The sequence below is a fragment of the Leopardus geoffroyi genome, chromosome C1 (assembly GCF_018350155.1).
Source record: "Leopardus geoffroyi isolate Oge1 chromosome C1, O.geoffroyi_Oge1_pat1.0, whole genome shotgun sequence".
NCBI lineage: Eukaryota > Metazoa > Chordata > Mammalia > Carnivora > Felidae > Leopardus > Leopardus geoffroyi.
In genome coordinates, this window is record NC_059328.1 from 203,166,630 (window position 1) to 203,194,306 (window position 27,677).

At 45.1% G+C, this 27,677-nt stretch overlaps 1 protein-coding gene and 1 pseudogene across 2 annotated transcripts in view; both read left to right on the top strand.

The window, feature by feature from the left end:
• Positions 1-1,408: 1,408 nt before the first annotated feature.
• LOC123599477 lies at positions 1,409-2,280 on the top strand (annotated as a pseudogene).
• Positions 2,281-13,146: 10,866 nt separating this feature from the next.
• Positions 13,147-27,677, top strand: part of LOC123599476 (sterol 26-hydroxylase, mitochondrial) — a 34,201-nt gene continuing 19,670 nt past the window's right edge. The window contains exon 1 of one of the 2 annotated variants that reach the window (XM_045481280.1): positions 13,147-13,767. In XM_045481280.1, coding sequence (XP_045337236.1) covers positions 13,504-13,767 — 264 coding nt within the window. In that variant the 5' untranslated portion in view covers positions 13,147-13,503. Of the gene's footprint in view, positions 13,768-19,850; positions 19,937-27,677 lie in introns of those variants that run through there. The other variant, XM_045481281.1, reaches the window with a different exon arrangement.

A 27,677-nucleotide genomic window follows, 5' to 3' on the forward strand; every position in this document is an offset into this window, starting at 1 on the left:
AAGAATAGATTATGGTCCCCCCAAATAGATTGGGTCCCCCAATAATTCACGGGACATCAGATTGAACATTCAGAGGTATATAGCCTCAATAATGGGGAAAAATTAGTCCTAGACTAAATAAAGTCTGTTCTAATCCCACCTAACAGAATTTAAATCCTTAAGAAATATTTTTTTAATGTTTATTTCTTTATTTTGAGAGAGAGACAGAGAGTGTGAGCAGAGGAGGGACAGAGAGAAAAACACAGAATCCTAAACAGGCTCCAGGCCCTGAGCTTTCAGCACAGAGCCTGATGCAGGGCTTGAACCCATAAACCGTGAGATCATGACCTGAGCGAAAACGCTTAACTGACTGAGCCACTCAGGCCTAACAGAATTTAAAATCCACATGGTTGAAATAATTTATTTCCCATCTTTGGAGACGGTTGTCTTTCCATCTGGCCCCTCGGTAACTATTTTGTAAAGTTGAATAGAGATTTTTACTTTGTCCAGATTTCAGCATCCGACTCCCCAGTTAAACAAGTGCAAAGGTAGACATGGGTGAGAACATCACAGAAGTAGAATGAGGTGTATCAATAAATGTATCGAGGGGTCAGAATATCCTGTCCCCTTCAAGGTCCTTCTAGCTGGACTAAGAAAAAATTGAGCACCGGGGTGGCTCAGTCAGTTAAGCATCCAACTTTGGCTCCGGTCATGATCTCGTGGTTCATGAGTTTAAGCCCTGTGTCGGGCTCTGTGCTGACAGCTCAGAGCCTGGAGCCTGCTTCCAATTCTCTCTCTGCCCCTCCCCTGCTCATGCTCTGTCTCTCTGTCTCTCGCTGTCTCTCAAAAATAAATAAACATTTAAAAAAAAAATGACATGAGACAAATTAACAGAGAAAATAAAATTTAAGGGTATATGTACAAGGAATCCAAACAGACATGGAAATTCTGACGTCAGGCAAAATGAGGGATATATGTCATCCTGAACTAAGGAGAAGCGGGTAGGGATCTGGGACCTCAGAGGGAAGGAATGCACATCACAGGGTGATAACAAGAGCAGGTGTTTGGTAGCTGTTTTCCCTGCCATACAGATGGGTCACTCAGATAGAATTTATCTGGTAATAACCATTGTTTTGGGAAAGATCCCCAATTTAAATTCTTCTGAGTAGTTAAGGGAGGGACAAAACTTTTATTGAGCCCACAGGGCTTTAATTGCCCTCAGCTTGAAATCATCTTCATGCCAAAGCGGCCCATCTTGGGGCAGCCTGCCCTGGGCCCCTACACATTCCATTTCTATATTTTCTCCTCTATCTTGCTCGTGTCCCATTTAGCAGCAGGTGAATCCAACTCTCTGGGTAAAACTATAAAATCTAATGTCCCCATCAGTGCTTAGAACATGTGATGACAAAACTCTTTTTCGTAGCGCCTTGGAGGTGGTAAGCAGCTTTAGGATGAAACTGAACATGTCCTTCCAAGCTGCTGGCTGCCAGAGACTCATTGATGTGGATGATGACCGGAAACTTTATACCTCTTACGAGAAGTGTTCGGCCACAGAAGTCGATCCTGATGCTCCGGGTGAGGAATGGAAGTGTTATGTAGTCCGCAGCTGTGGTGGCAATGACAAACAAGACTTCCCCCATGAAGCATGGTGTCTTGACCCATGGCCGCGTCCGCCTGCTGCTGAGTAAGGGACATTCCTGCTACAGACCTAGGAGGACTGGAGAAAGAAAGTGCAGATCTGTTCAGGGCTACGCTGTGGATGCCAACCTCAGTGTTCTCAACTTGGTCATCGTGAAAAATGGGGAGAAGGATATTCCTGGACTCACGGATGCTCCTGTGCCTTGTTGCCTGGGGCCCAAAAGAGCTAGGAGAATCCGCAAACTTCTCAGTCTCTTTAAAGAAGATGATGTCCGCCAGTGTGTTGTGATGGGGCTCTTAAACAAAGAAGGTAAGAAACCTAGAACCAAGGCGCCCAAGATTCAGCGTCTTGTTACTCCACGTAACCTCCAAGGCAAATGTCGGCGTATTGCTCAGAAGACACAGAGTTCTAAGAAAAATAAGGAAGAGGCTGCAAGAAGACACTAAACTTTTGGCCAAGAGAATGAAGGAGGTCAAAGGAACGCGCCAGGAACAGGTTGCCAAGAGACAGAGGCTGCCCTTTCTGAGAGCTTCTACCTCTGAGTCCAGGCAACAATGAGATTTTCTGGGCGCCTTGGTGGCTCAGTCGGTTGAGCATCTGACTCTTGATTTCGGCTCAGGTCATGACCCCAGAGTCGTGGGATCTAGGCCCACTTGGGCTCCATGCTGAGTGTGGAGTCTGCTTGGGATTCTTTCTCTCCCTCTCCCCCTCTCCTCAACTCTCTCTCTCTCTCAAAATATAAAAAAAAAAAAAAAAAAAAAAAAAAAAAGAGATTTTCTGGGATGCCTGGGTGGCGTAGTTGGTTGGGTGTCTGACTTTGGTTCAGGTCATGATCTCACAGTTCATGAGTTCAAGTCCCATGTCAGGCACTGTGCTGACAGCTCAGAGCCTGAAGCCTGCTTTGGATTCTGTGTCTCCTTCTCTTTCTGCCTGCCTCCCCCTCCCCCTCCTGCCTTGCTCATGCTCTGTCTCCCTCTCTCTCTCAAAAATAAATAAACATTTAAAAAATGAGATTTTCTAAGAGTAACAAATAAGATCAGACATCAAATCTCAAAAAAAAAAAAAAAAAAAAAAAGCATGTGCTAGCAATACTGGAAACTGTTTAGCCCCTCATTTTGAACAGACAATGTACCTATTGTTTGGTAGTATTACTGCATCTGTTGCATCCACACGACTCCTGAAACAGAGTGCTACAGGCGAGTGACAGTCACAACAAAGTTTATTACAATGAGAGGCAAGGCCGACCGATCGGGACCAACACTCTTGATAAGAGTGTGGCTCCGAATAGCCAGGGTACAGAGTTTTTAAAGCCGATCACATTGTTTTATCATTACCTGGGAACAGAACAGAGAAACAGTTCCCAGATGAGTCAGAAACAGTTATCAAATGAGGTGATTATTTTAGACTTTCTGCCGCTAAGTTGCAACCAGTGGATCTCCTTGACCTTGTCTCTGATGCTCTTTTTTTGAGCTTTTGTTTCCTTCATTGGTAAAGCCTGATTCACAAGAGCATGAGGTATGATTTACAAGAGTAAAAGCAAGGCTGTTATCTTTTGATCTTCAGTGTCAGAACAAAGTTGTTATTTTTCAAGCTGAGCGTTAGCCCTACACTACAATTTAACCCTTACACATCCTTGTTATACAATTACCCATCCACACAATATCATTCAGGCATTGCACCTCTCCAGGGACTATGCTGGTGATTCTGCCACCCCAGACATTCGCTCCCCAGCTCAATGGCACTATTCTCTGAAGCTTGGTTCTGAGAAACTCAGTAATGTTGTTAGAATTGTAAGTTAGTCTTCCAAGGTTGGTCCCATAAGCCTTTTGTTGAAATTGTGGGTTTGTGGGTTTGAAAATGGAAGTTGGTCCTTTAGTTTTCTTCTTCTTCTTCTTTTTTTTTTTAACTTTGTTTACTGAGAGAGAGAAAGAGAGAGAAGAGGCAAGAGAGAGGGAAAGAGAATCCCAAGCAGGCTCCATACTGTCAGTGCTGAGCCTGATGCGAGTCTTGAACTCATGAACTGTGAGATCATGACCTGAGCCAAAATCAAGAGTCAGACACTTAACTGACTGAGCCACCCAACCGTCCCCTTTGGTTTTATTCTTAACCTCTCATTTACTCTAGTGAGTACACTTTGTCATGGGTCCAGCCAAACCTTCTACTATCCTTCAAACTCTCTACAAACCCTCTAACAAGCTTCTAGATTGAGGAATCTTGGAGGGGGCGGGGTACAAATTATATGCACAGCTAGGGGCATGGACACAGAATCCAGCTTTCCTCTCTGGAATGCCATGCCTAATTTCCCACCTAACTCCTACCTATTTCAGCCCTGGGCTGGTCTGGGTCTCCTGCTGTCTCTTTTTCCTTTCCTTCTTTCTCTCCTTCTCTTCCTCCCTCTCTAATTTTTTATGGTGGTAAAATACATATAACATAAAATTTGCCATTTTATCCATTTTAAATGTACAACCCAGTAGCGTTAATTACATACACGTGCATTGTTACACAACCATTATCACTGCCTACTCCAAATATTTCATCACCCCAAACAGATGGCTAGTGTGGGAGGCTGTTTTTTCCAAAGCTGACTGCAACAATATCTCTGAAAACACGTGTAATCTACAACTGGTCTCACCATTCTTCTGTTAGGAATCGGGGTCTGATTTCCCGCCTCTTGGATCTAGGAGAGCATGTTACTGCTCTGGCTGAAGAGTATGGCAGAAGGAATGCTGTGTCCCTTTTGAAGCTGGGTAATAAAAGATGACGCAGCTTCTGCCTTCTTTGGAACACTCATGCTTGCAGCGCTTAGCTGTCATGTAGTAAATCCTACTCCCTCGAAGCTGCTGTACTTTGCGAAGCCAAGCCACACAGAAAAGCCATGTGAGGACGCTCTGGACAACAGTTCTTGTCTCTGAGCCATCAGGCACTTCCAGATTCTTCCAGTCCCTCGGCCTTTGAATCTTTCAGACTGAGGTTTCAGACATCATAGATGAACAGAAACAAGTCATTCCCGCTGTGCCTGCTCCAGATTCCTGGCTCACAGAATCTGTACGCATAATGCAGTGAAGGTTGTTTTAAGTTGCTAATTCTTTGGACAGTTTGTTATGCAGCCATAGCAGAAGTCTAATACAAATTATTGGTTTTAATGCATAATTAGAACACGTTAGCTCCATTCACTCCTTCCTGCTTTTTGCATTATTGTTGTGGTTTAGATTACGTATAGCCAGTCATGCAGATGGCCAAAATATATTTCTCATATAAATTTGATCTTCATCCATGGTTCCTGGCTCACAGCTTTCAAGACCCTAGGAATTTCCTGAAAGAGACAGAATGAATGGGGGAGGGGCAGAGAGGGAGAGAGACACAGAATCTGAAGCAGGCTCCAGGCTCTAAGCTGTCAGCACAGAGGCCCATGCAGGGCTCAAACTCGTGAACAGTGAGATCATGACCTGAGCCAAAGTCGGATGCTTAACTGACTGAGCCACCCAGGTGCCCCTATAAGGTGACTTTTGGAAAGCACCTAAGAATGTGGCCTGGTTGCCAGGGGAACCAACAGTGAGCAGAGGGATGGAACTTTCAGTCCCTCCCCCTGATTTCCAGGGAGGGGAAAGGGACTGGAGGTTGGATCAATCACCAACAGCTAATGATCTAATCAACATGCCTCTGTAATGAAGCCTCCAATAAAAAACCCAAAGGATAGGGTTTGGAAAGCTTCCAGTTTGGGGAGCCAGAACGCTTCCACATGTCACGGTGCTGGGCCTAAACTCCATGGGGACAGAAGTGCTTTTGTTCTGGGTATTGTCCTATGTTTCTCTTCATCTGGCTGTTGATTTATCTTCTTTTAAAGTATTATTTTTTCTTTTTTTATTACGGTATATTATTGTAATTGTTTTTTTTTCTTTTTTCTTTCTTTTAAAAAAATTTTTTTAAATGTTTCTATTTATTTTTGAGACAGAGAGAGACAGAGCATGAGCAGGGGAGGGGCAAAGAGAGGGGGAGACACAGAATCCGAAGCGAGCTCCAGGCTCTGAGCTGTCAGCACAGAGCCCGACACAGGGCTTGAACCCACAAACTGTGAGATCATGACCTGAGCCGAAGTCGGACGCTCAACCGACAGCCACCCAGGCGCCTCTCTTTTAAGTTATTTTTAATAAACTAATAATTCAGTGAGTAATTGGGTTTCCTGAGTTTTGTGAACTGCTCTAGCAAATTAAAGCCCAAAACCTAGGACCGTCTGCATTATAGCTAATCGGTCAGAAGTACAGATAACAACCTGCACTTGTTGTGACTGGCATCTGAAGACCAGTCATGGGAACCTCCAATCTGTAGCTGGGTGGTCAGAAGCACAGGTAACAACCTGGGCTTGCAATTGGCATCTGTAGGGGTGGGGGGCACTCTTGTGGGACTGGGAACATAACCTGTGGAATCTGATGTGGATGTGAACAGTGTCAGAACTGAGTTGAATTGTAGGACAGCCAGCTGGTGTCCAAGCATCACTTGGTAGTGTGGCCTCTCCACCCCAACAGACAACGTTGGAATTGCGTGAGCAGAACACCTTATTTAAAGTTACATTTTAATTCTACTGTATATTGCAAGACTCCTGAAAGCAACACTTGTCTTTCTGGAGGCTTTCCTTCTTAGATTTTCAGTCTCTCACTTTGCAGCCCTAGGCTTTGACAAATGTCCTGAGAGAGTAATGCTGTGTGCTGGAAATCCCCCATGAGTTCTGCCAACATTTTTTTCTAGTTTCTCTCCCCCATGAGTGGTTCTTCTTGAAATGAAAGCCTGGACTTTCAACGTCCTGCCTGTTTCCAGAATTTCCAAATGCTCCCAGTATAAAAATACCTGTAGTGATCAGCTACACATTCTTCTTCCTCAATGTCTTCATCCCTCTCAACCTGCTACTCAAAATGTGGTCTATGGGCCAGGAGCTTGTTAGAAATGGAGAATTCAAGCCCTATTCCAGGCCTCCTGAATACTTTCTCTCCATTTGTTAAAAGAAGTAAATGAAGCTTTGGTTAGAGATTAAACAGGACACTCTGGTATATTATAATAATGATAATTAATTGAGTGATGAACTTGGCTTATATTATCTTCCATTCTTAAAACAGCCCTGTAAATTAGGTATGTTTTATTCTTTTTATTAAAGAATTTTAGAAAATTTTATTTATTTATTTATTTATTTATTTATTTTGAGAGAGAGAGTGCGAGCAGGGGAAGGGCAGAGAGAGAGACTGAGAGAGAGAGAGAATCCCAAGCAGGCTCTGCATCATCAGCGAGGAGCATGATGCCAGGGTTGAACTCGCGAACTGTGGGATCATGACCTGAGCTGGACTCAAGAGTTGGACACCTAACCGACCGAACCACCCAGGCACCCCAGGTAGGTTTTATTCTTATTTAATTGTGGAGAACTGAGGCTTACTCAAGGGGTTATATATAATTTGCTCAAAGTCTCATAGCTAGTAAGTAACATAATTGTAAAGAAATAAAGAAATTAATTTCTGGAGTTATATTTATTATATTATAATTATGTTTATAATTATCAAGAAATTGATTTAAAAAGTTAAGACAACATACAGAAAAAGTATAAAGAATGAAAGTCACATGTAATTCACCACTGTTATTAATTTTGGTATGCATCTTTCCAATTGTGTGTGTTTGTGAGAGAGAGAGAGAGAGAGAGAGAGACAGATGAATTGGTGAAATGGTTTTGTGACTTGTTGTTTCTTAACGAAACATCGTGAGCATTTTAATACCACCTTGCTCTTTTCACTATATCTGGCTGCCTCTTGTTTCAATAAGTTCTTTTGTGTCAGGATAGGGAGCCGCATTCATGTGTGGGAGAACAGCAGCACTCCTGGTCACTCCCTTTTCATCGAGGGGCCCTCTCCCATCAAGGAAGCAGTGGCTGGCGTGTTTTATCTCATTCTTTTTAAGGAAAGACCCACACAGCAGAGAAGAAAATAGTCATTTATTTGTTTGCGAAATTTCAAGGTCAGACATATGATGAAATATTTACGAAAAACGTATTTGCTTACTGACCACCAGCCAGAATTTCCTGCTCTGAAGAGCCTAAGATGTACCTTAGGTGGCAGATGGGGAGACAATGACGAGGAGGTTTAGCAAAAGGAAGTCAGTCGAGAGCATTGCAGAGAGCAAGATGGAGTCACTCATGTCAAACAGTGGCCTGTGTCAAGCAATGACGCAAGCAGCTAAGAGCGTCACAGCAAAGACCAGCACCGGGGGGATGCCACACTCAGAACTGACAACCAGCAGGAACAGAGGAGGTCTGCAAAGGCCGAGACAGATGAAATCCCTTTAGAAAGGGACGATGTTTGAAGCAAACTATCAGAATCTGGACACTGACCCCTCTGGGTGTGACCACTTCAAAAAGGCAGCTGCCACTGAAGGCTTTGGCCGGTGGATCCCCAAACAGAACAGAGACCCTTCACTGCTTGAACAGCATAAGCACTTACTAGTGCCAGGAGCTGACCAGGAGCGGATTGAGGCCTTATCCCAGCTGGGGATCAGACTGCCTTCACTTTTGGTTCGTTAACTTCCTACCCCTGTTCCATCTTGTTTGTTGTGTGACTTGTAGGAGGTGCCCTGCTCTGTGTGACTTCTAGGAAGTCACGTTAAACATGTGAAACGTCATTGTGTTTGGAATCCCGAAGCTGCTTTATAGTGACGCTAACCCTGCTTTATGACTGAGTGAAATGGGCCTGTGGAAAGACACAACTTCACAGTGTGCTCACGACAAGCATTCACAATCACTGTGGCTCCCAGCTTTGGAATTCCGGACTCTGATTTTTACTAGCTGTGTGACTTGGGCAAATTATTATTTAAAAAAAAAAAATTTTTTAATGTTTATTTATTTTTGAGACAGAGAGAGACAGAGCATGAATGGGGGAGGGGCAGAGAGAGAGGGAGACACAGAATCGGAAGCAGGCTCCAGGCTCCGAGCCATCAGTCCAGAGCCTGACACGGGGCTCGAACTCACGAACCGTGAGATCGTGACCTGAGCCAAAGTCGGACGCTCAACCAACTGAGCCACCCAGGCGCCCCTTGGGCATATTATTTTTAATCTCACCCCTCTGCTTTCTCAAATACTAGGAGAATAATATAAACCTCAGTGTTGATGCAGGAATCAAGTGAATTAATATTAGGAAAGTCTCAGAAGAGTGCTTGGCACAGAATAAGCCCTCAAATGTTAATTCTCCCTCCTTCTCCCTTTCCCTTCTTCCTCTCTTCTTCCTCCTTCTTCTAGGCTAATGTGTGTCTCTGTGTCCTGTACTTCTCCTCTGCCAATGATTTTGAGAATCAGAGATCAGAAAAGACCTGTACCAGCTTCCAGAAGGGAAGTCCCAGAGATTCCCTCATGCCCAATATGAGGACATCTGAGATATGTAGGCAGATGGGCCTGAGATGACCTCAAAGTTCGTGCCCTGAGTTCAGGAAGAGTCAGATGCTTCCAGGAGCCCATGAAGGATGCAGAGGCAGGAGAGAGTTGTGTGTGTGTGTGCGGTGATGGGTGGGGGGCAGGGGGAGGGTGAGACCCTTTGGTCACGAATAGGGTTGGAGTGTGCAGTCAGGCAGAAATGAGGGCATTTCAGTATGAGCCAGTAGCAACTGAAGACCAGGTTGGAATCCTCACATGTGTTGGGCACAATGTAATTCCCTAAAATTAGACCCAACCACAGTATTGCACCTGCAGTTCTGACACAAACTAGCGGGAGTTAGTGTTGCCTTTACAGGTTAAGGGAACAGTCCCCAACAAGACTGCCCTCACTTCAGATGCCACCTGCAAGTTGGGGGGGTCCCAAAGCCACCTATGCTTTTGACCAACTGGCTGCAGTTTCAGGGATTCCCACACCCCTATGAGGCTTGATAATTCACAAGGATGACTTACAGAACTTGGGAAAGTTCTATCCTTAAAATTATAGTTTTATTAAAAAGCATCTGAAAGAGGACCAGACAAAAGCAGAGACCAATAGGAGGATCTTGAGCAATGGAGCTTCCATGTCCTCTCTTCTTGGAATCAGGAGGTGTCACCGTTCTAGAATATTCCTGCATTTGACAACCAGGAAACTCAACTGGGCTTTGGCATCTGGGGTTTTTATTGGCGTTTTGTTACATAGGCAGGATCTAACATATGGGCAAGCTCTCTGGCATGACTACCCCCCATCCTGAAACTATCTAGGGACCTGCTGCCACACTCCTATCCCTCATGTAATTCCAACAGCTTGGAGGCTCCAGCTCGGGACCCAGGGACAAAGACCAGACAAATTCTGTATTACACAGCAGCAAGCATCCCTAAATTTGTGCAAGATAACTTTCTGATACAAAATGGAATTCCAAATAAGAGCATGTCAGCCTCAGAAGGCCAGCATATATCCTTGGGGCAATTTCTAGAGACCTCAGGAGGCAGTGCCGGTTGGGATAATGGTGAGCTGCTCCCCCAACAAAGGCTCGAGTCACAAGGACTGGAGGACACTGTTTGCTCCAGGCAGATAATTATGTAGGGCCAGGCAAGGGGTCCTACCTTCCTATGGGCCATCACCCAGCCTCTGGTTATCAGGATAATAGTGAGCTCCTCTCCACCTCCCATTTCTGCAGTAGAAATGTTCATACAACTTCGTCCCTCCTCTCTCCCCTCACACCTAGTGGAAAAAGCATTGAACTCAGTGCCCAATTCCTGGGTTCAAAGTCCAGTCCTGCCACTGACCTTTCTTTACCTCTCTGAACTTTAGTTTTCCTTTTTTTTTTTTTTTTAAATGTTTACTTATTTATTTTGAGAGAGAGAGGAAGAGTGCGAGCAGGGGAGGGGCAGAGAAAGAGGGAGACACAGGATCAGAAGCAGGCTCCAGGTTCTGAGCCGTCAGCACAGAGCCAGACATGGGGCTCGAACTCACAAACCATGAGATCATGACCTAAGCTGAAGCCTGACTTTCAATGGACTGAGCCACCCAGGTGCCCCTGAACTTTAGTTTTTCTTCCCTGGAGAAGGAGAATAATGACCTCTAACTATTCAAGGAGACTGTGGTATTCAAATAAACAGCTGTGAGTAGGCAGGGTTTTTTTTTCTTTTTTAAGTTTATTTATTTACTTTGAGAGAGAGAGAGAGTGAGAGAATCCCAAGTAGGCCTCGCAGCGTCAGCACAGAGCCCAATGTGAGGCTTGAACTCACAAGTGGTGAGATCCTGACCTGGGTCAAAACCAAGAGTCAGACACTTAACCAACTGAGCCACCCAGGTGTCCCATGTCAGTAGTCTTTTTAAAAAGAGGCAGTATATGGGAATGCAAGATGGTTCAGCCACTCTGGAAAACACTAGGGAGGTTCCTCAAAAAACTAAAAATAGAACTACCCTATGACGCAGCAATTGCACTACTAGGCATTTATCCAAGGGATACAGGTATGTTGTTTCGAAGGGACACATGCACCCCCATGTTTATAGCAGCACTGTCGACAATAGCCAAAGTATGGAAAGAGCCGAAATATCCATCGATGGATGAATGGATAAAGAAGATGTGGTATATATATACAATGGAGTATTACTCGGCAATCAAAAAGAATGCAATCTTGCCATTTGCAACGACGTGGATGGAACTGGAGGGTATTAAGCTAAGTGAAATTAGTCAGTCAGAGAAAGACAAAAATCATATGACTTCACTCATATGACTTCACTCATAATATAAAAACAGGGAGGGGGACAAAACATAAGAGACTCTTAAATATGGAGAACAAACAGAGGGTTGCTGGAGGGGTTGTGGGAGGGAGAGATGGGTTAAATGGGTAAAGGGCATTAAGGAATCTACTCCTAAAATCATTGTTGCACTATATGCTAACTTGGATGAAATTTAAAAATAAATAAATAAATTATAAAAAATGAAATGAAATGAAATGAAATGAAATGAAATGAAATAAAGTAAAAAAAAATTGAAGGGGTGCCTGGTGGCTCAGTCCATTAAGATACCCCACCACTGATTCTTGATTTTGGCTCAGGTCATGATCTCACAGTTCATGGGATCAAGCCCCAAGTCAGGCTCTGTGCTGACATCTCTTCTACTTGTTCTCTTGCTCTCTCTCAAAATAAAACACTAGAATAAATAAATAAATAAATAAATAAATAAATAAACAAACAAAATTTTTTAAAGTTTATTTACTTATTGAGGAGCGGAGGGACAGAAAGAGAGACACAGAGAGAGAATCCCAAGCAGGCTCCGCCCTCACCATGGAGCCCTGCGTGGGGCTCAATCTCACATACCTTGAGATCACGACCTAAGCCGAAATCAAGAATCAGTGGTGAGGTGCCTGAGTCGGGCTCTGTGCTGACAGATCAGAGCCTGGAGCCTGCTTTGGATTCTGTGTCTCCCTTTCTCTGCCCTCCCCAGCTCGTGCTATGTCTCTCTCTCTCTCTCCGTCAAAAATAAACAAACATTAAAAAGAATTCAATGGGCAGATTTAACAGTAGGTTAGACACAGCTGAATAGAGAATTAATGAGCTAGAAGAGAAAAAAGGATTTAAAAAATGCAGAAAAGTGGGTAAAAGACAGGAAGGATCAGTCAGAAGGTCTAACATATGTATAATCTGAAGTCCTAGGAGAGAAATGGAAAAACAGATTAGGGTAGAAGAAATGTTTGAACAGATAATGTCAGAAAAACTCCCAAACTGGTGAAAGATTTTCAGTCGCAGATTGAAGAAACTCTATGTCCCCTAAAGGGATAAATAAAAATAAATCCACATGTAGCCACCTTAGCTGACCCTCTAATTGTTGCCCCTTTGAACCTAATGTGCCCTTTCTCCTTCTGGCTCTTTATATAAAAAAAAAAAACAAAAAAACAATTCTTCCAGTGTTCTTAGAACAAGCCTTACCGTCCTGCTGGTTCTCTCACTAATGGGTTGCATAATCTTTGACCTGTGTTTATTTTATATTTGTACGAACCATGTTTTTCACGTTTTGAAATAGAAATAACTTTTCAATATACTTTGAATATATGTGAAAAAAGGATTCATGAAACAATAATCTTTCTTATTGGCAGTATTTTCTATACTGCTTTATTCTTTTTTATCTTATTAAAAAAAATAATTCTGGTTGCAGTCACTAAATCTGGGCTCAACCTGCACTTTGAAAAACGCTGCCTTGGCAGATTTAGGAGTGTGTGTGTGCGCGTTGGGGGTTGGGGGGGGGGGTAGAATTGCATTAACAACCCCTTAATATTTAAATTTGTTTGCCAGTTTGGCTTTCACCCTCCAGGAATCAGATGACCTTGGATTTGGGACGGGTTTTCTTTTCTTTCTTTCTTTTCTTCTCTTTTCTCTAGTGGCTGGGCGCTCGGGCAACCAGCGGGCGCATAGGAAAAGCCAGTGGCCGGTTTAATGTCAGCAGCCTGTTCCAGCTCCCGGGGAAGGGAGGACAGCTGGGGCGACGGCGCCCTGGGGTGGCCAACCCGCAGGTCAGACGACGGCCAGTCTCACTCATTGGGTGGGGCTTCCGATAACTTTGTTCTGCGAACCAAAGTACCGTCCAGAGAACTTCAAGTTCTCGCTGAGAGTCCGCGAGAGAGCAAGGTGGGGAGTCGCGGCATTGGCGGCCACGGTCGGGGCTCTGGCGGTCTCCGTATATCCCCCGGGACAGCCTCCGCGCGGCGTGGGCCGGCCCCTCCCCGGGCCTCAGGCTCACGGCTGGAGGAGGTGGCTTCTGTGCGTCGGTTAGGTCCTGTTGGAGAGACTCAGGACCGCGAGGGAAAGTGAGCGGTAAGGGGCCTGGCCAGCCTGCGCCCTGCCTACCCGGCGGCTGGCGCCTTGACCCCGCCCCCTTGGGATTGATCTCTGAGCGGGTTCCAGGCGCTCTTCACTCGCGGTCCAAAGGCGCGGGCGGCGCGGGCCATGGATCGCGTGGCTGCCTTGAGGGGCGCGAGGCTGCGGTGGGCGCTGCTGGGGACGCGGGTGGCCCTCCCTGGCCTTTGCCCGCACGGGGCCAGAGCCAAGGCCGCGATCCCCACCGCCGTCTCGGCCACCGCCGAGACTCCTGGAAACGGGCCTGGCGACCGGAGGCTGCGGACCCTGGAGGAGATTCCGGGGCCGGGGCAGCTGCGCAGTTTCTTCCAGCTGTTAGTGCAAGGCTACCTTCTGCACTTACACAAGCTCCAGGTAACCGAGCGGGGGCGGGGCGGGGGAGAGGGTGGGGGCTCGCGACTGGGGGTTGGGGGTGAGCACAAGGATAAAGAAGCTGGAGATGGGGACACGTTGGACCAAAAGTGAAGGACACGAGAATTTAGCTCAGGACCGACTGGAGCTATGGTCACAGACTGGAAATCTGTAGGGATTGTGTGCGAAGGGTAGACAGAACCCTGTGAACCGAAATGAATAGGTCCCGGAGTGGTATGAATCAGGAGGGCACCAGGGAAGAGGGGACTTGGGAGACCAGGTTTGGAATGAACAGGGGTAGGGGTGCCTGGGTGGCTCAGAGAGTTAAGCACCTGACTTCAGCTCAGGTCATGACCTCTGGGTTCGTGGGTGTGAATCCCTTGCTGGGCTCTGTACTGACAGCTGGGAGCCTGGAGACTGCTTTGGATTCAGTGTCTCCCTCTCTCTCTGCCCCTCCCCTGCTTGCACTCTGCCTCTCTCTCTCTCTTAAAAATAAACATTAATTTTTTTTTTTTTTAAATAAAATGAACAGGGGTTGAGAGAGGAGAGAACTGTCTTGGTAACATTACTTGGTAATGTAAGGGTATAAGCTGCCAGATGTGGCACAACGACTGTTTACTTGTGTGGTGATGTTGGCGACCACAGACTTCTTCCAGAGGAAATGGATTCTGGAGGATTATGGTCGTCAAGCGATTCGCAGGATAGATTTTTCCACAGAGAGAAAAATGTCACTTCTCGAGTGAAAGCAAAATCATAGACATTAAGAAAAAGGAACATTTGTTTAAATTAAGGAATCCAGTAAGAGGAGTTTATTCAGTGAAATGCACATGGAGGCAGATAACCCACTCTGGATGGACAGAGATGGGAAAACCCGATGTTGGCTAAGTTGGAAGAGTTTTAGGAAATGAACTGAAGAGATTCACCTCAGATCTGTCTTCCTAATGACTATGAAAAAATATAAACATGTCCACTCTGCTCCAGGCACGTTTCCAAGTGCTGGGATTCATTGAGAGGTGACCAGTGCCCTCAGTGCTGAGCTGGAAGCTTATACCCTAGGGTTTATATGCTCCTTTGGGGGAAGAGGGAGAGAGGGAAGTGAACAGATCAATAAACAGCTAATTTGAGGCAGAGAACTTGAGTGCCCTGAGAGGAGAAGCCTGCCCAGGGTTGGGGATTGGGTGGCACCTTTTTTTTTTTTTTTTTAATTTTTTTTTCAACGTTTATTTATTTTTGGGACAGAGAGAGACAGAGCATGAACGGGGGAGGGGCAGAGAGAGAGGGAGACACAGAATCAGAAACAGGCTCCAGGCTCCGAGCCATCAGCCCAGAGCCTGACGCGGGGCTCGAACTCCCGGACCGCGAGATCGTGACCTGGCTGAAGTCGGACGCTTAACCGACTGCGCCACCCAGGCGCCCCTGGGTGGCACCTTTGATTCATTTATTTGCTCTCCAGGCACATGTGTGGTCATCAGTGATTGGCAGGAAGAGTGGGCAGGCCTTTGGCCGGGCTGGTGAACAGGCTGGTTACCATGTCCCTGTGCTGGGCAGTAGTCAGAAACTCAGAAGAGCTCTGGGCACTGGGGATAGGACAGGTCTTTGAGGAGGGCCATGAAGGTCAGACAAAGGGCCCTGGTTCCTCCGAGAGGCCATGGTGGGCTCTTGAGCAGGCACGGGGTGAAGATGGCTTCTAGGGGGCACTGTCGAGGTTATGGTGTGTGCAGTAGGATGGATTAGACAGGATTGGTAGAGAGGGCCTCTGGGGACAAAGGATCGGGTGTGGCAGTATCTGAGGCACCCTCCAGACAAAGCTGGACAGGGAGTTGAGGATGAGGGTGAAAATGGTATGAGGGCTTGAAGTGCTTGAAGTGCTTAGCTCTTGTTTCTTAGATTTGGTGGGCGGGTCACAAGACACATAGAGCTGGTTAAAAAAATCATTCCTTCTGGGCTCAGCGTTAAGATACCAAGTAAGCTGAGAAACCAGAGTTCTGTAAACTTTTCCTGCTTGATTTAACCTCTAGAAATAGGAGAGGCCCAGTGAATGCCCCAAGGGTGGCAACTAAGGATTCCTCCTCATTTCATAGGGAGAGTTTACTGGAAGGTTTTGCTGAGGATTATCTCTAGAGCAGTAACTACCAAAGAAATTCTAGACCACCCTAGGAGGTGGAGGAGGAAGAGAAGAAAGCCAGGAATGTGTAGCCTTTTATTATTATTTTTTTTTAGTGTTTATTAATTTTTGAGAGAGAGAGAGAGCGGGAGAGACACAGAATCCGAAGGGAGGATTCTCCCAGGGCTCTAACTCACAAACTGGGAGATCATGACCTGAGCCGGAAGTAGGATGCTTAACTGACTAAGCCATCCAGGCGCCCCAGGAATGTGTAGCCTTTTAAAGGAGCAGCCAGGGCTAGGATTTTGGAGAGTCCCCTGGCTCCTGCCCTGTATCCCAGAGATCTGGAGTCACATGAACCTTCCCAGGGCACTGGTGGAAATTATACTAGCCCTTCCCACTACATGTGACTGGTGTGAGTTAATAAAGAGTGAAAGCCTGCGCATCTATAAAACCCTGTTAATACCCCTATGGAGAAGGAGGATACATTTCAGTGACCCACTTTGTATCATTTCAGATTTGTTTGGTTGCCTCTCACAGTGGCTTAAACGATAAAGTAGCTTTATTGGTTCATATAACCAAAAAGTCTAATAGTTGGATGCCCTACAGCTATATAGCCTGGTCTAGAGATTGATGAGATCATCAAAGCTATAGTTTTGCTTTTCTGCAGTTCTCTTGGCTCTGCTGCCTTGCAAAAGTTAGTTGACTGGCCTGGGTTAATTGCCTGTCTCTGAACCCATCATAGTGGCCATTGACATACTCTAATTAGCTTAGACACATGTAGGCTCACCTCTAAAGCTGGGGTTGGGGTCCCTCCCACCTCAACCAGGTGAGTGCTGCACGAAGCAGAGCAGTTGAAGTTGATATAAAGGCAGCTGACCATAATATCCCCTCGGCACCCTCGACTGTCGGGTCGAAACTGCATATCACACACAAAAATAATAAAGTCAGCTCAGGAGAGCATTGTAGGACTTAAGGGAGTGGAGTAGGGACTGGGACATGTGAAAATCGTGCTAGTCCATAAATGCAGTTCCCTTCTCTTTCTTAAAGAAAATAATATCAAGAGTGCTAGAAAAAGGAAATGCGAACGTATGTTAAATTTATATGTAAACTTATGTTAAGTTGATGTCTTTCAAAGATGGGGACCCAGAGACTGGTGAGATCAGTCATCTGTTCTGTAGCTCTTATTGCAGACTGCCTTCATGTGCCCCACTTTGCCTTGTGCCCATAATTGTCATTTCATGTGTCATGTTTCTCTCTCTCTTTTTATTTATTTTTGAGATAGAGAGAGTGAGCGGAGTAGGGGCAGAGAGGAAAGGAGAGAGAGAATCGCAAGCTGGCTCCACACTATCAGCCCAGAACCTGACATGAGGTTCAAACTCATGAAGTGTGGGATCATGACCTGAGCTGAAATCAAGAGTCAGATGCTTAACTGACTGAGCAACTCGGGTGCCCCTCTCTTTTTTTATAGTTACAATTTTTTTCTTTTCTTTTTTTAAAAAGTTTATTTATTTTAATTAATTTAGAGAGCATGAGCGGCGGAGGGGCAGAGAGAGAGGGAGAGAGAGAATCCCAAGCAGGCTCCACACTGTCAACTCGGAGTCCAGTGAGGGGCTCTAATCCATGAACTGTGAGATCATGACCTGAGCTGAGATCAGGAGTCAGACGCTTAACCGACTGAGCCACCCAGGTACCCCTCCTGTGGTAACTCTTAAGATCTCTCTTAGAGACTCTTAAATACAGAGGACAAACTGAGGGTTGCTGAAGGAGGGGGTGGGGGGGGTGGATTAAATGGGGGATGGGAATTAAGGTGAGTACTTTTCAGGATGAGCACTGGGTGTCATATGTAAGAGACGAATGACTGGATTCTACTCCTGAAGCCAAAACGACACTGTATGTTAACCAAATTGAAAACAAATTAATAATAAAAAAAAAGAAAGTGAAAAGACAGTCCATAGAATGGGAGGAAATATTTGCAAATCATGTATCTGATAAAGAACTTGGGTCCAGAATATATAAGAACTTATACAGTTCAATAATCAAATAACTAACTCAATTTTTTAAATGAAAGCAGTATTGGAATAGGCATTTCTCCAAAGAAGGTATATAAATGCCTTAAAAGCACATGGAAAAATGATCTATATGATTAGCCACTAGAGGGATGCAAATAATAACCGGAAGAGGGGTGCCTGGGTGGCTCAGTCGAGCATCCAACTTCAGCTCAGGTCATGATCTTGCTACTACCAGTGCAGAACCCACTTCGGATCCTCTCTCTCTCCCATTCTGTCTGCCCCTCCCCCACCCTCAAAAATAAAATTTAAAAACATAAAAAAGAGATCTACTCTCTTAGGAACTTTTAAATATACAATAGTGTACTAATAATTATAGCCACCATGCTGAACATTACATCCCCGGGACTCACTTATTTTCTGTCTGTCTGCACTTTTTTGTCTTTTGACCCCCTTCGACCCATTTTCCCTACTCCCACCCGCCTCCTCTGGCAACCACCAATCTGTTCTCTATATCTATGAGTTCGGTTTTGGTTTGTTTTGTTTTTAGATTTCACATGGAAAAGAAGGATCAGTCAAAATTTGTCTCTCTCTGATTTATTTCACTTAACATAATGCCCTCAGGGTCAATCCATGTTGTCCTAAGTGGCAAGATTTCCTTCTTTTGTGTGGCTGAATAATGTTCCACTGTATATATACCACAATTTCTTTTTTCTTAATTAAAAATTTTTTTAATGTTTATTTTTGAGAGAGAGACAGACAGACAGCCTGAGAGAGAGAGGAGCAGAGAGAGAGGGAGACACAAAATCCAAAGCAGGCTCCAGGCTCTGAGCTGTCAGTACAGAGCCCGATGTGGGGCTCGAACCCACGAACCCATGACCTGAGCCGAAGTCCGACACTTAACCCACTGAGCCACCCAGGAGCCCCTATAGTACAATTTATCAATTCATTCATCAGTGGGCACTTAGGTTGATTCCAGGTCTTGGCTATTGTAAATAATGCTGCAGCGAACTTGGGGGTGCTTATATCTTTTTGAGTTAGTGTTTTTGTTTTCTTTAAATAAATACCCACAGTAGAATTGCTGGATCATAGGGTAGTTTTGTTTTTGTTTGTTTGTTCTTTTGTTTTTTAAAAAATATTTTTATTTATTTTTGAGAGAGAGAGAGAGAGAGAGAGAGCAAGCAGGGGAGGGGCAGGGAGAGGAAGACACAGAATCGGAGGCAGGCTCCGGGCTCTGAGCTGTCAGCACAGAGCCCAACGTGGGGCTCGAACTCGTGAACCGTGAGATCATGACCTGGGCCAAAGTCAGATGTTCAATCGACTGAGCCACCCAGCTGCCCCAAGAGTAGTTTTATTTGTAATTTTTTGAGGAACCTCCACACTGTTTCCCACAGTGGCTGCACCAGTTTGCATTCCCACTGAGAGTGCACAAAGGTTCCCTTTTCTCCACATCCTCACCAACACTTGTTGTTTCTTATTCTTTTGATGTCCATCTTAACAGGTATGAGGTGATATCTCATTGTGGTTTTGATTTGCATTTCCCTGATGATTTTTGATGTTGGGCATCTTTTCACGTACCTGTTGGCCACTTGTATGTTTTCTGTGGAAAAATATCTATATGGATTTTCTGCCCATTTTTTAGTCAGATTGTTTTCATGGATATTTTCTGTTGCCTTTTAGTTTCTATTTATTTCCACCCTGATCTTTGTTATTTTCTCCTATTAACTTTGGGGTTAGTTTGTTATTCCTTTCCTAGTTTCTTGAGGTGTAAAGTTAGGTTGCTTATCTGAGATCTTTCTTGTTTCATAATGTAGGCATTTATCACTCCGAACTTCTCTCTTAGAATTACTTTTGCTGCACTCCATAAATTATGGCTTTTACCACTCTTCCCCGCCCCCCCCCCCACACCCCCCTGCCCTTTCCCTGAAGCCTGCAATCCCGCTCTCCACTGATATCAGCATCAAAGGCCAGATGACCTGGGACCTTCTGAACGTGGCAGGCTTTGTTCTGCCCAATGCAGAAGACATATCGTTTCCAGCTCTGGCAGCTCCGGCACCAGGTCAGCCTCCCTGCTTGACTGTGGCTTGGCTGGCAGCATGAACAGCCCCATGGCGACTGTGGGAAGGGATGGTGTCTGGGCGCCCCCTCCTGCTTGGTGTTTTTTCAGCTCAGTCTTATGCATGTACCGCTGCTGCGTCAGTGTCCCTAAAGCATGTTTGGTTCCCCTGCTCAGGAATCTCCACAGGACCTGGGGAATCAGCATTGAACTCCTCACAGGGATGTTCAAGGCCCCAGCCTCCTTTTCCCAGGCACCCCTTCTCCCTTTCCGTTTTGATATGCTGTATTTTCCATTTTCATTTGTCTTTAGATATTTTTTTGATTTTCTCTTCTGATCTCTTCTTTGACCCCACGATTATTCAGTAGCATGTTGTTTAATCTCCACATATTTATGAATTTTCCAGGTTTTTCTTTTTTTGTAATTGATTTCTAGTTTCATACCACTGTGGTGAGAAAAGATCCTCCATACGATTTTACTCTTCTTAAATTTGTTAAGACTTGTTTTGTGGCCTATCATGTGATCTAGCCTGGAGAATGTTTCATGTTCACTTGAGAAGAATGTGTATCCTGCTGCATTTGGATGGAATGTTCTGTATATATCTCTTAAGTCCATCCGGTCTATTGTGTCACTTAAGGCCAATATTTCCTTATTGATTTTCTGTCTCGGTGGTCTGTCCATTGATGAAAGTGGGGTATCAATTTCCACTACTGTTACTGTATTGCTCCCTGTTTCTCCCTTTAGATCTGTTAATATTTGCTTTATATATTTATTTTTTTTTTTTTTAATTTTTTTTTTCAACGTTTATTTATTTTTGGGACAGAGAGAGACAGAGCATGAACGGGGGAGGGGCAGAGAGAGAGGGAGACACAGAATCGGAAACAGGCTCCAGGCTCTGAGCCATCAGCCCAGAGCCTGACGCGGGGCTCGAACTCACGGACCGCAAGATCGTGACCTGGCTGAAGTCGGACGCTTAACCGACTGCGCCACCCAGGCACCCCTTGCTTTATATATTTAGATGGCACATGTTTCATGCCATCACCTGTCTATATGGCTTAGAGGCTGGGCTGGTAAGTTCTGAGGGCTGGGCCTGTGTCTTTCCCACCTCCGTGCCCTCCAGTGCCAGATACAGTCCTTGGTACAGGGAAGGTTCTTAGTAATGTTTGATAAAAAAATAAATAAATAAATGTCATGTACCAGCAAAAGGGCTGTGAGTGGTACCAAGCAGTGGTTCCATCAGGTGGTAGACTTTGTGAAACTCTCCTTAGCTCTTTGGTCTGGGTTGTTTGACATAAGATCGAGTGAAAAGACAGTAAGGGCGGTGGGCCGACTGAGTAAGCCTCACCATTCAGGTCTCAACTTTTCGAGTTCAGAAACTATATTTTATCAGCAAATTGAACATGGGCAGACTATTAGGGACTGACCAACATTGGCCAAACCCACAGAAACAAATTGTGGACTGGAGTGCCCACGGTTTATTTACTGAAGAAGTCAGCCCTCTTGGGAATCATAATACTCCATCACATAGAAACCCCCTAGTCTAATGATCTATTGCTGCATAATAAGCTATCCCAAAATATAATGGCTTAAAACAACATTTTGGTACACTCATGATTTTGTGGGTCAGGAATTTGGGCAGTGCACATCAGAAGTGACTTATCTCAGCTTCCCAAGGGAGCAGGGCTTCAGTTTGAATGGCTGGATATGGCTGGGATGGCTCGAGTGGGGCCATGTTTCTGTTCAGAAACTAAATTTGTTTCCATGGCTTCCTCAGTGTTTCCCCATGTCACATCTCCTGGGACTGGAATTTCCAAGATGGCTTCTTCAGTTGCATGTTTGGTGCCTGGCCTGGTTTGACCAGATCAGCTAAGCATCTCTCTCTCTTTCCATGTGGCTAGTTTGGGCTTCCTTACACCATGGTGGTCTCTGGATGATCAGACTTCTTATGGGGTCCTGGCTTTCCCCAAAGTGAATGTTCCAAGGGAAAGAAAGTGGAAGTTGCCAGTTTCTTAAGGCCTGGGCCTGAAACCTGGCACAGCATCATTTCTACTGTATTCTACCCATCAGAGCAGGTACAGAGCCCACCTAGATTCTAGAGGAGAAGATGTAGACCTCACCTCTTAAATGGGAAGGATGTCAAAGAATCTGTGGCCGTCTTTAATCCACTGCCCACTCTTCCTAGGATCCAGGTACCTAGGGAGAAAAAGTAGTACCTACATTAGTGGACTGCTTAGTATGCAGAGACCCCAGAATTAAAGGAGTGGAATTGTACGGAAGGAAATTTCATCTAGGCCTTGGAGAAACCTGGTTGAATGTGCTTCTCTGGTGCCTGTCCATTAGATTATGTATCTCTCTCTTGAAAGATAAATGCTGCCAAATTCTTGCTGTTTGACTTCCCTCTTCTGGGTTTTGTAACGACCCCTCCCATTCTGTTAACACATTCTTTCTTCAGTTTGGCTAATACCATTGATTAGATGGATTTTCTGTCCCAGTACTCATGTTACCATCCAGCCCTTCGGAGATTGTCCTCTAGTTACCTTTTTTTGGCTTTCAGTCTCATCTGGAAGACATTATGGTAGTCCTTGAGACTATGGCAAAATTGGATGTACTGCCTTTAAGCCTCAGGGTTGGGAACTGAAACCGGGTATTAAGGTCAAAAGTGTGAATCATACCACCTTAGCAACTGCACTGTTAGAATTTTTATCTTACAGATAAAATTCTGTGGTCAAAGAGAGTACCGAATATTCAAAGTAGCAGGATTTCTGATTGGGAAAGATTAGAATGACTTACATGTCCCATTAAGGGTCTAATTGATTATAGTGTCTTCATCTGGTGGAATTTATGCAACCACCAAAAAGAACAGGGACAGCTCTATGGGTATTAATGTAATTGCTTGCTAAGAGATGGGAAGAAAGTGAGACCCAAAATGGTATTATATGCCATCATCTGTGGATGAAGGGGGAATGTGAGATATACATGCATATATGTGTTTAGTAGGTGCATGAAATATCTCTGGGAGGACACACAAGGAATCGGCAATAATGATTGCCTCTGTGTGATGGTTTCTTGGAGTCTGAAGATGAGAGTTAGGAGGAAGTCTTATCTTTTATTGCAGGACTGCTCTGGACCTCCACCAGGTTTTCTCTGGCATCACCCTGCCCAGGCACAGTTTGCCAACTTTTGGGTCCTTTTGTTTACTTTTTCACTGTTTTGAATTTTAACAGTGTGCATGTGTGTATTACCTATTAATTTTTTTTAAAAAAACCACGAGAGCCAAAGAATGGAAAGCAGGAGATAAATGCAAGGCTGACCAAGTGCTTCCTGGTCTCGCATGATATTTTGAGGTCTTCCGATGGCCTTTTCTCTTGTACCCTTGTTTGGTTCTGGGTCCTTACTTTCGATTTCCACCTGTCTGCCTACATCTTCTTTCTAGTTCTGCGTCACCTGCTGATCGTGCAGTCCTTGTTCTTTGAACGCCCTCATTGTTTCACCTGAGACTCGTCCAGTTTGTGGGCAGAGTGCCCTCAACATACTGCGGTTTTCCTCTGGGTGTGTGAGGGGTGTAAGTGGGGGGTGGGCAGTGTTTCTATTTCCCTGACGGCCTCTCTGAGGGTGTCCCAGGCAATGCTTTTTCATGGATCACCCTGTATCCTCAGCCCGTTGTTTCTCTACGAGTGCAAAATCAGAGGGAGATTCTTACTGTCCTATGGTCTGGTACATGTCTTAGTAACTTATGACAGTTCTGTCTTCTTGCATAAAACCAGACATTTTTATGATGATTGAAGTAAGGGCTACACGCATGCACAACATTTTTTTTTGCGGCTTTGTTTGTAAAATAAAAAATTCAGAAACCTGTTAAATACCCATAAGCAGGATAAATAAATTGTGATATAGTCATACAATGGAACAATATACAAAAGTCATAATAAATGCACAAGCTCTTAATGTATCAATAAAGAACTCAAAAACAAGGTTGAAGGACACCTGGGTGGCTCAGTCGGTTAAGCGTCCGATTCTTTTTTTTTTTTTAATTTTTTTTTCAACGTTTATTTATTTTTGGGACAGAGAGAGACAGAGCATGAACGGGGGAGGGACAGAGAGAGAGGGAGACACAGAATCGGAAACAGGCTCCAGGCTCTGAGCCATCAGCCCAGAGCCTGATGCGGGGCTCGAACTCACAGACAGCGAGATCGTGACCTGGCTGAAGTCGGACGCTTAACCGACTGCGCCACCCAGGCGCCCCAAGCGTCCGATTCTTAATCTCAGCTCAGGTCTTGGTCTCAGGTTCGTGAGTTCGAGCCCTGCCTTGGGCTCTGCACTGGGCATGAAGCCTACTTAAAAAATAAACAAAAAACCAAAAGTCCCAAAACAGCAAGGTTGAGTATAGAATGATAGGTACAGTAGAATACTATTTCTGTAAATTAAAAACCACACAAAAATACTATAAGCTATCACTGGACACCTATATATACAATAAAATTATATAAACGTTGACAGAAAGGATACATTTCCGATTCAGGATAGTGGTTGTCCTGGGGAGGGAGGGCAAAGGGAAGGACAAGAAGGGAACTTGGAAATATTTTCCTTTTGGAAAAAGATTTGAAGCAAATATGACAAATATTAACAGTTCTCTTCATTTGAGTGCGTGGGTGCATGTGCATTTATAATGTTATTTTCTTTAACTCTCCACATTAAAATATTCATAATAACAAATAAAGTAATCCTGCTCATCCTAAATCCAAATAGTGCCCCTGGGCTGGTCTGATCTTGGAGATCATTCAAGGCAAGGTTGAGAGCTAGGAGAACCTGGGAATGCTGTTAATTATTTAGCACCTTCTGTCTCCCAGAAATGTGAATTCCACTTGTGTGAGGGGGTTGGGGCTAAATTCTCCATGACGCTTTGACAGCACTGAGACATGACGGTCCCAGCGGGGTTCCTCTTCACCTTTGACCCTGAGTGGGCCTTCTTTCTGACCATCTGCCAGTGTAGGCAAAGGAGTGGCCCGTGCCTAGAGTTACCTCTCTCCCTCTGTTTATCCAACTGATGGCCTGCCAACTTTTAGGGGCAGGTTTAGTGACACTGGCAAAACAGTACATGAGGTTTGTGAGTTTACTTTTGTCCTTGGCGCTGTTTACTTGCTGTTTGAGTGTTTGTTGTGTTTTTTGTTTGTTTGTTTTGTTTTTTGTTTTTAGTTTTTGCCGTGCTGAGAGCCTCCCTAAGGAGTCTACCAGTCACTAAACTAAACAGGCCACTAAGTAGGAAAACAGAACCTTGCAATGCGGTATCACTTTTTTCCAGGGGAGATTTTAGTGTTTTGTTTTGTTTTTTTCTTGTAACAGCTTTTTTGAGATATAATCGCATGCCATAGAATCCACCCTGATGAACAACTAAACGGTTTTTAGTATATTTGCAGACTTGTGCAACCATTACCACATCAATTTTCAAATGTTTTCGTTGCCCCGGAAGGAAACCTCGTGCTCTTTAGCACCGCCGGGGCCTCATTCCCTCATCAGCCCCTGGCAGCCATTAATCTATCCTCTTCCTCTGTGGATTTGCCTGTTCTGGATACTTCGTATAAATGGGCTCATTGAATATGTGCTCTACTGTGAAAAGCTTCCTCCAGTTAGCATGACGTTTTCACGGTTCATCCATGTTGTAGCACGTGAGCATCAGTACTTTGTTCCTTTTTATGGCTGACTAATATTCCACGGTGGGGATATGCCACAATGTGTTCCTCCACTCCTCGGTTGAGGGAGGTTTGTGTAGTTTCTGCTTTTCGGCTCAGTGTTGCTTTCGAGTTTTCAAGGTGCCCACAGCTGTCAAAGGTAAGCATAGCGGACATGAGTTAGAGTGGTGAAAACAGGTTTTATTCAGTAGTGGCTGTCAGGAGGGGAAGGAGATAAACTCCATTCTGGTGTGGGCAGGGGTGACTATGTCTTTTAAAAGAGGGAGAGAACGGGGAGCAGGATGGCAGGCCCTTGAGCAGAGTCAGGGAAATGAAAAATTACAAAAGGCAGGAAGGGGGGCAGCTGGTCCATGTGAAACTCATATGGTTAGTTAACTGGTGCTTCTCAGCAGGACTTCTATACTTCCTCAGAGACTGGACAGGGGCCTTATCTTTAGGTGTCAGCCAGAACAAACAGGACGTTCTTTAGAGTGCAAGCAGGGGAGGAACAGAGAGAGAGGGAGACACAGAATCCGAGCAGGCTTCAAGCTCTGGGCTGTCAGTACAGAGCCCGATGCAGGGCTGGAACTCACAAACTGTCAGATCGTGACCTGAGCCAAAAGCAGACGCTTCGCTTCACCGACTGAGCCACTCAGGCACCCTTCCGGGCGGCACTTTAAGGGGCCTTTATCCTCGGAATGAAGGTCATCCTATGGAGGCTACTCTGAGCTGTTAGAAACTATGTCCATGAGTTCAAGTCTTTCTAGGCCCCACCCGAGGCCCAGTTAAGAAGAGGGCTGGGAAGAGCCTGAGCAGAATCTGGTAAGGAGAGAATCCCTATCACAACCTTTTAAACATCTGAAAGCTATGGCACTTTGCAACAACAAAAAACGAGTCTGTTTACCACATATTGCATAGAATTTCAGTTTTCCATCCCCCGCCCCTGAGCCTGTCTGCACACCCCAGGTTACCAGCCTTTGCCTTGAGGTGGGTTAGTACGTTTTAGGCATTATATCTGTGAATTGGTAATTGCCATTATGGCCTGCCTTGGGTTATTCACCTTAACGTGTGTAGCCACAGGGCACCTCTTTGAGATCAACTACTAATAGAATTCTCTTATTTGACTGATGAGGAAATGTCAAGCAAGAAAAGGCAAAGCCAAGGCCGGACTGATTTAATCAGCAAAGATACAACAAGCCACTGTTAGATTTAGACATTTTATTGCTAAATAGTGAAAGGAAGAGTAAGGCAAAGGTGCCGGCTCCCCATGAACCTTGTCCCGCACATTCAAAAAGACGACACTGAAACTTTTCCCACCAGATGAGTGCAGCGTGAGTTATGGGGTATCCCGTTGCTGAGGCGTTCCTTCTAGACTGCAGCCAAAGGGTTTTATGTTCTGCAGCTCTTGTCTGAGTGGGGGTGGGCAGAAACCCCACACTTCATCGGAACCCGGGAGGTGATGAGAAACTGTTTCATGACAACCTCCCTAGTGAGATAGGGAGGTGAGTGGGTGCGGGCCTTATTGCAACTCCTCACAGAACGTTCTTCCATGTCCCAGGAAGATGGCAAAGTGTTCTGCCTAAACTTATAAGCTATGGCTCAAGTCTCTGTGTGCATAGATAGGTACTGGGCTGCTCCACCGTTCAACCCCGACCCTTCACATATCCCAGAATTCGCAGGGATGTAAATACCCCATCAGATAAATATTCCAGTTCTACTGATGGGAGAGCGCCTACCAAATCTGTCTTTGGCAGTATTGGATGAGAGTCACCACAACCGTGACTCCCTGTAGGTTGATTAGGCCTGTTTGGAGTATATACTGCAGCCAGGCGCCCCATCCAAGGGCAACCGGAGTTGCAACCACGCACACCCCACTTCAGCCAACCCTGCAGAAGTGCCGGGCATTACGGTTGCCTATTACCACCCGTGCTGAAGGGTTTGGAGCAGCCTGTGACAAATGAACAAGAGGCCAACAGTAACAGGATGAAGCTAAAGAGACCAGATCAGTGTCCAGAAGGTTAATCTTGTCCTGTTATCTTTATTGGAGGCTGACCATTTCTGAAATCACTGGCCCTTGG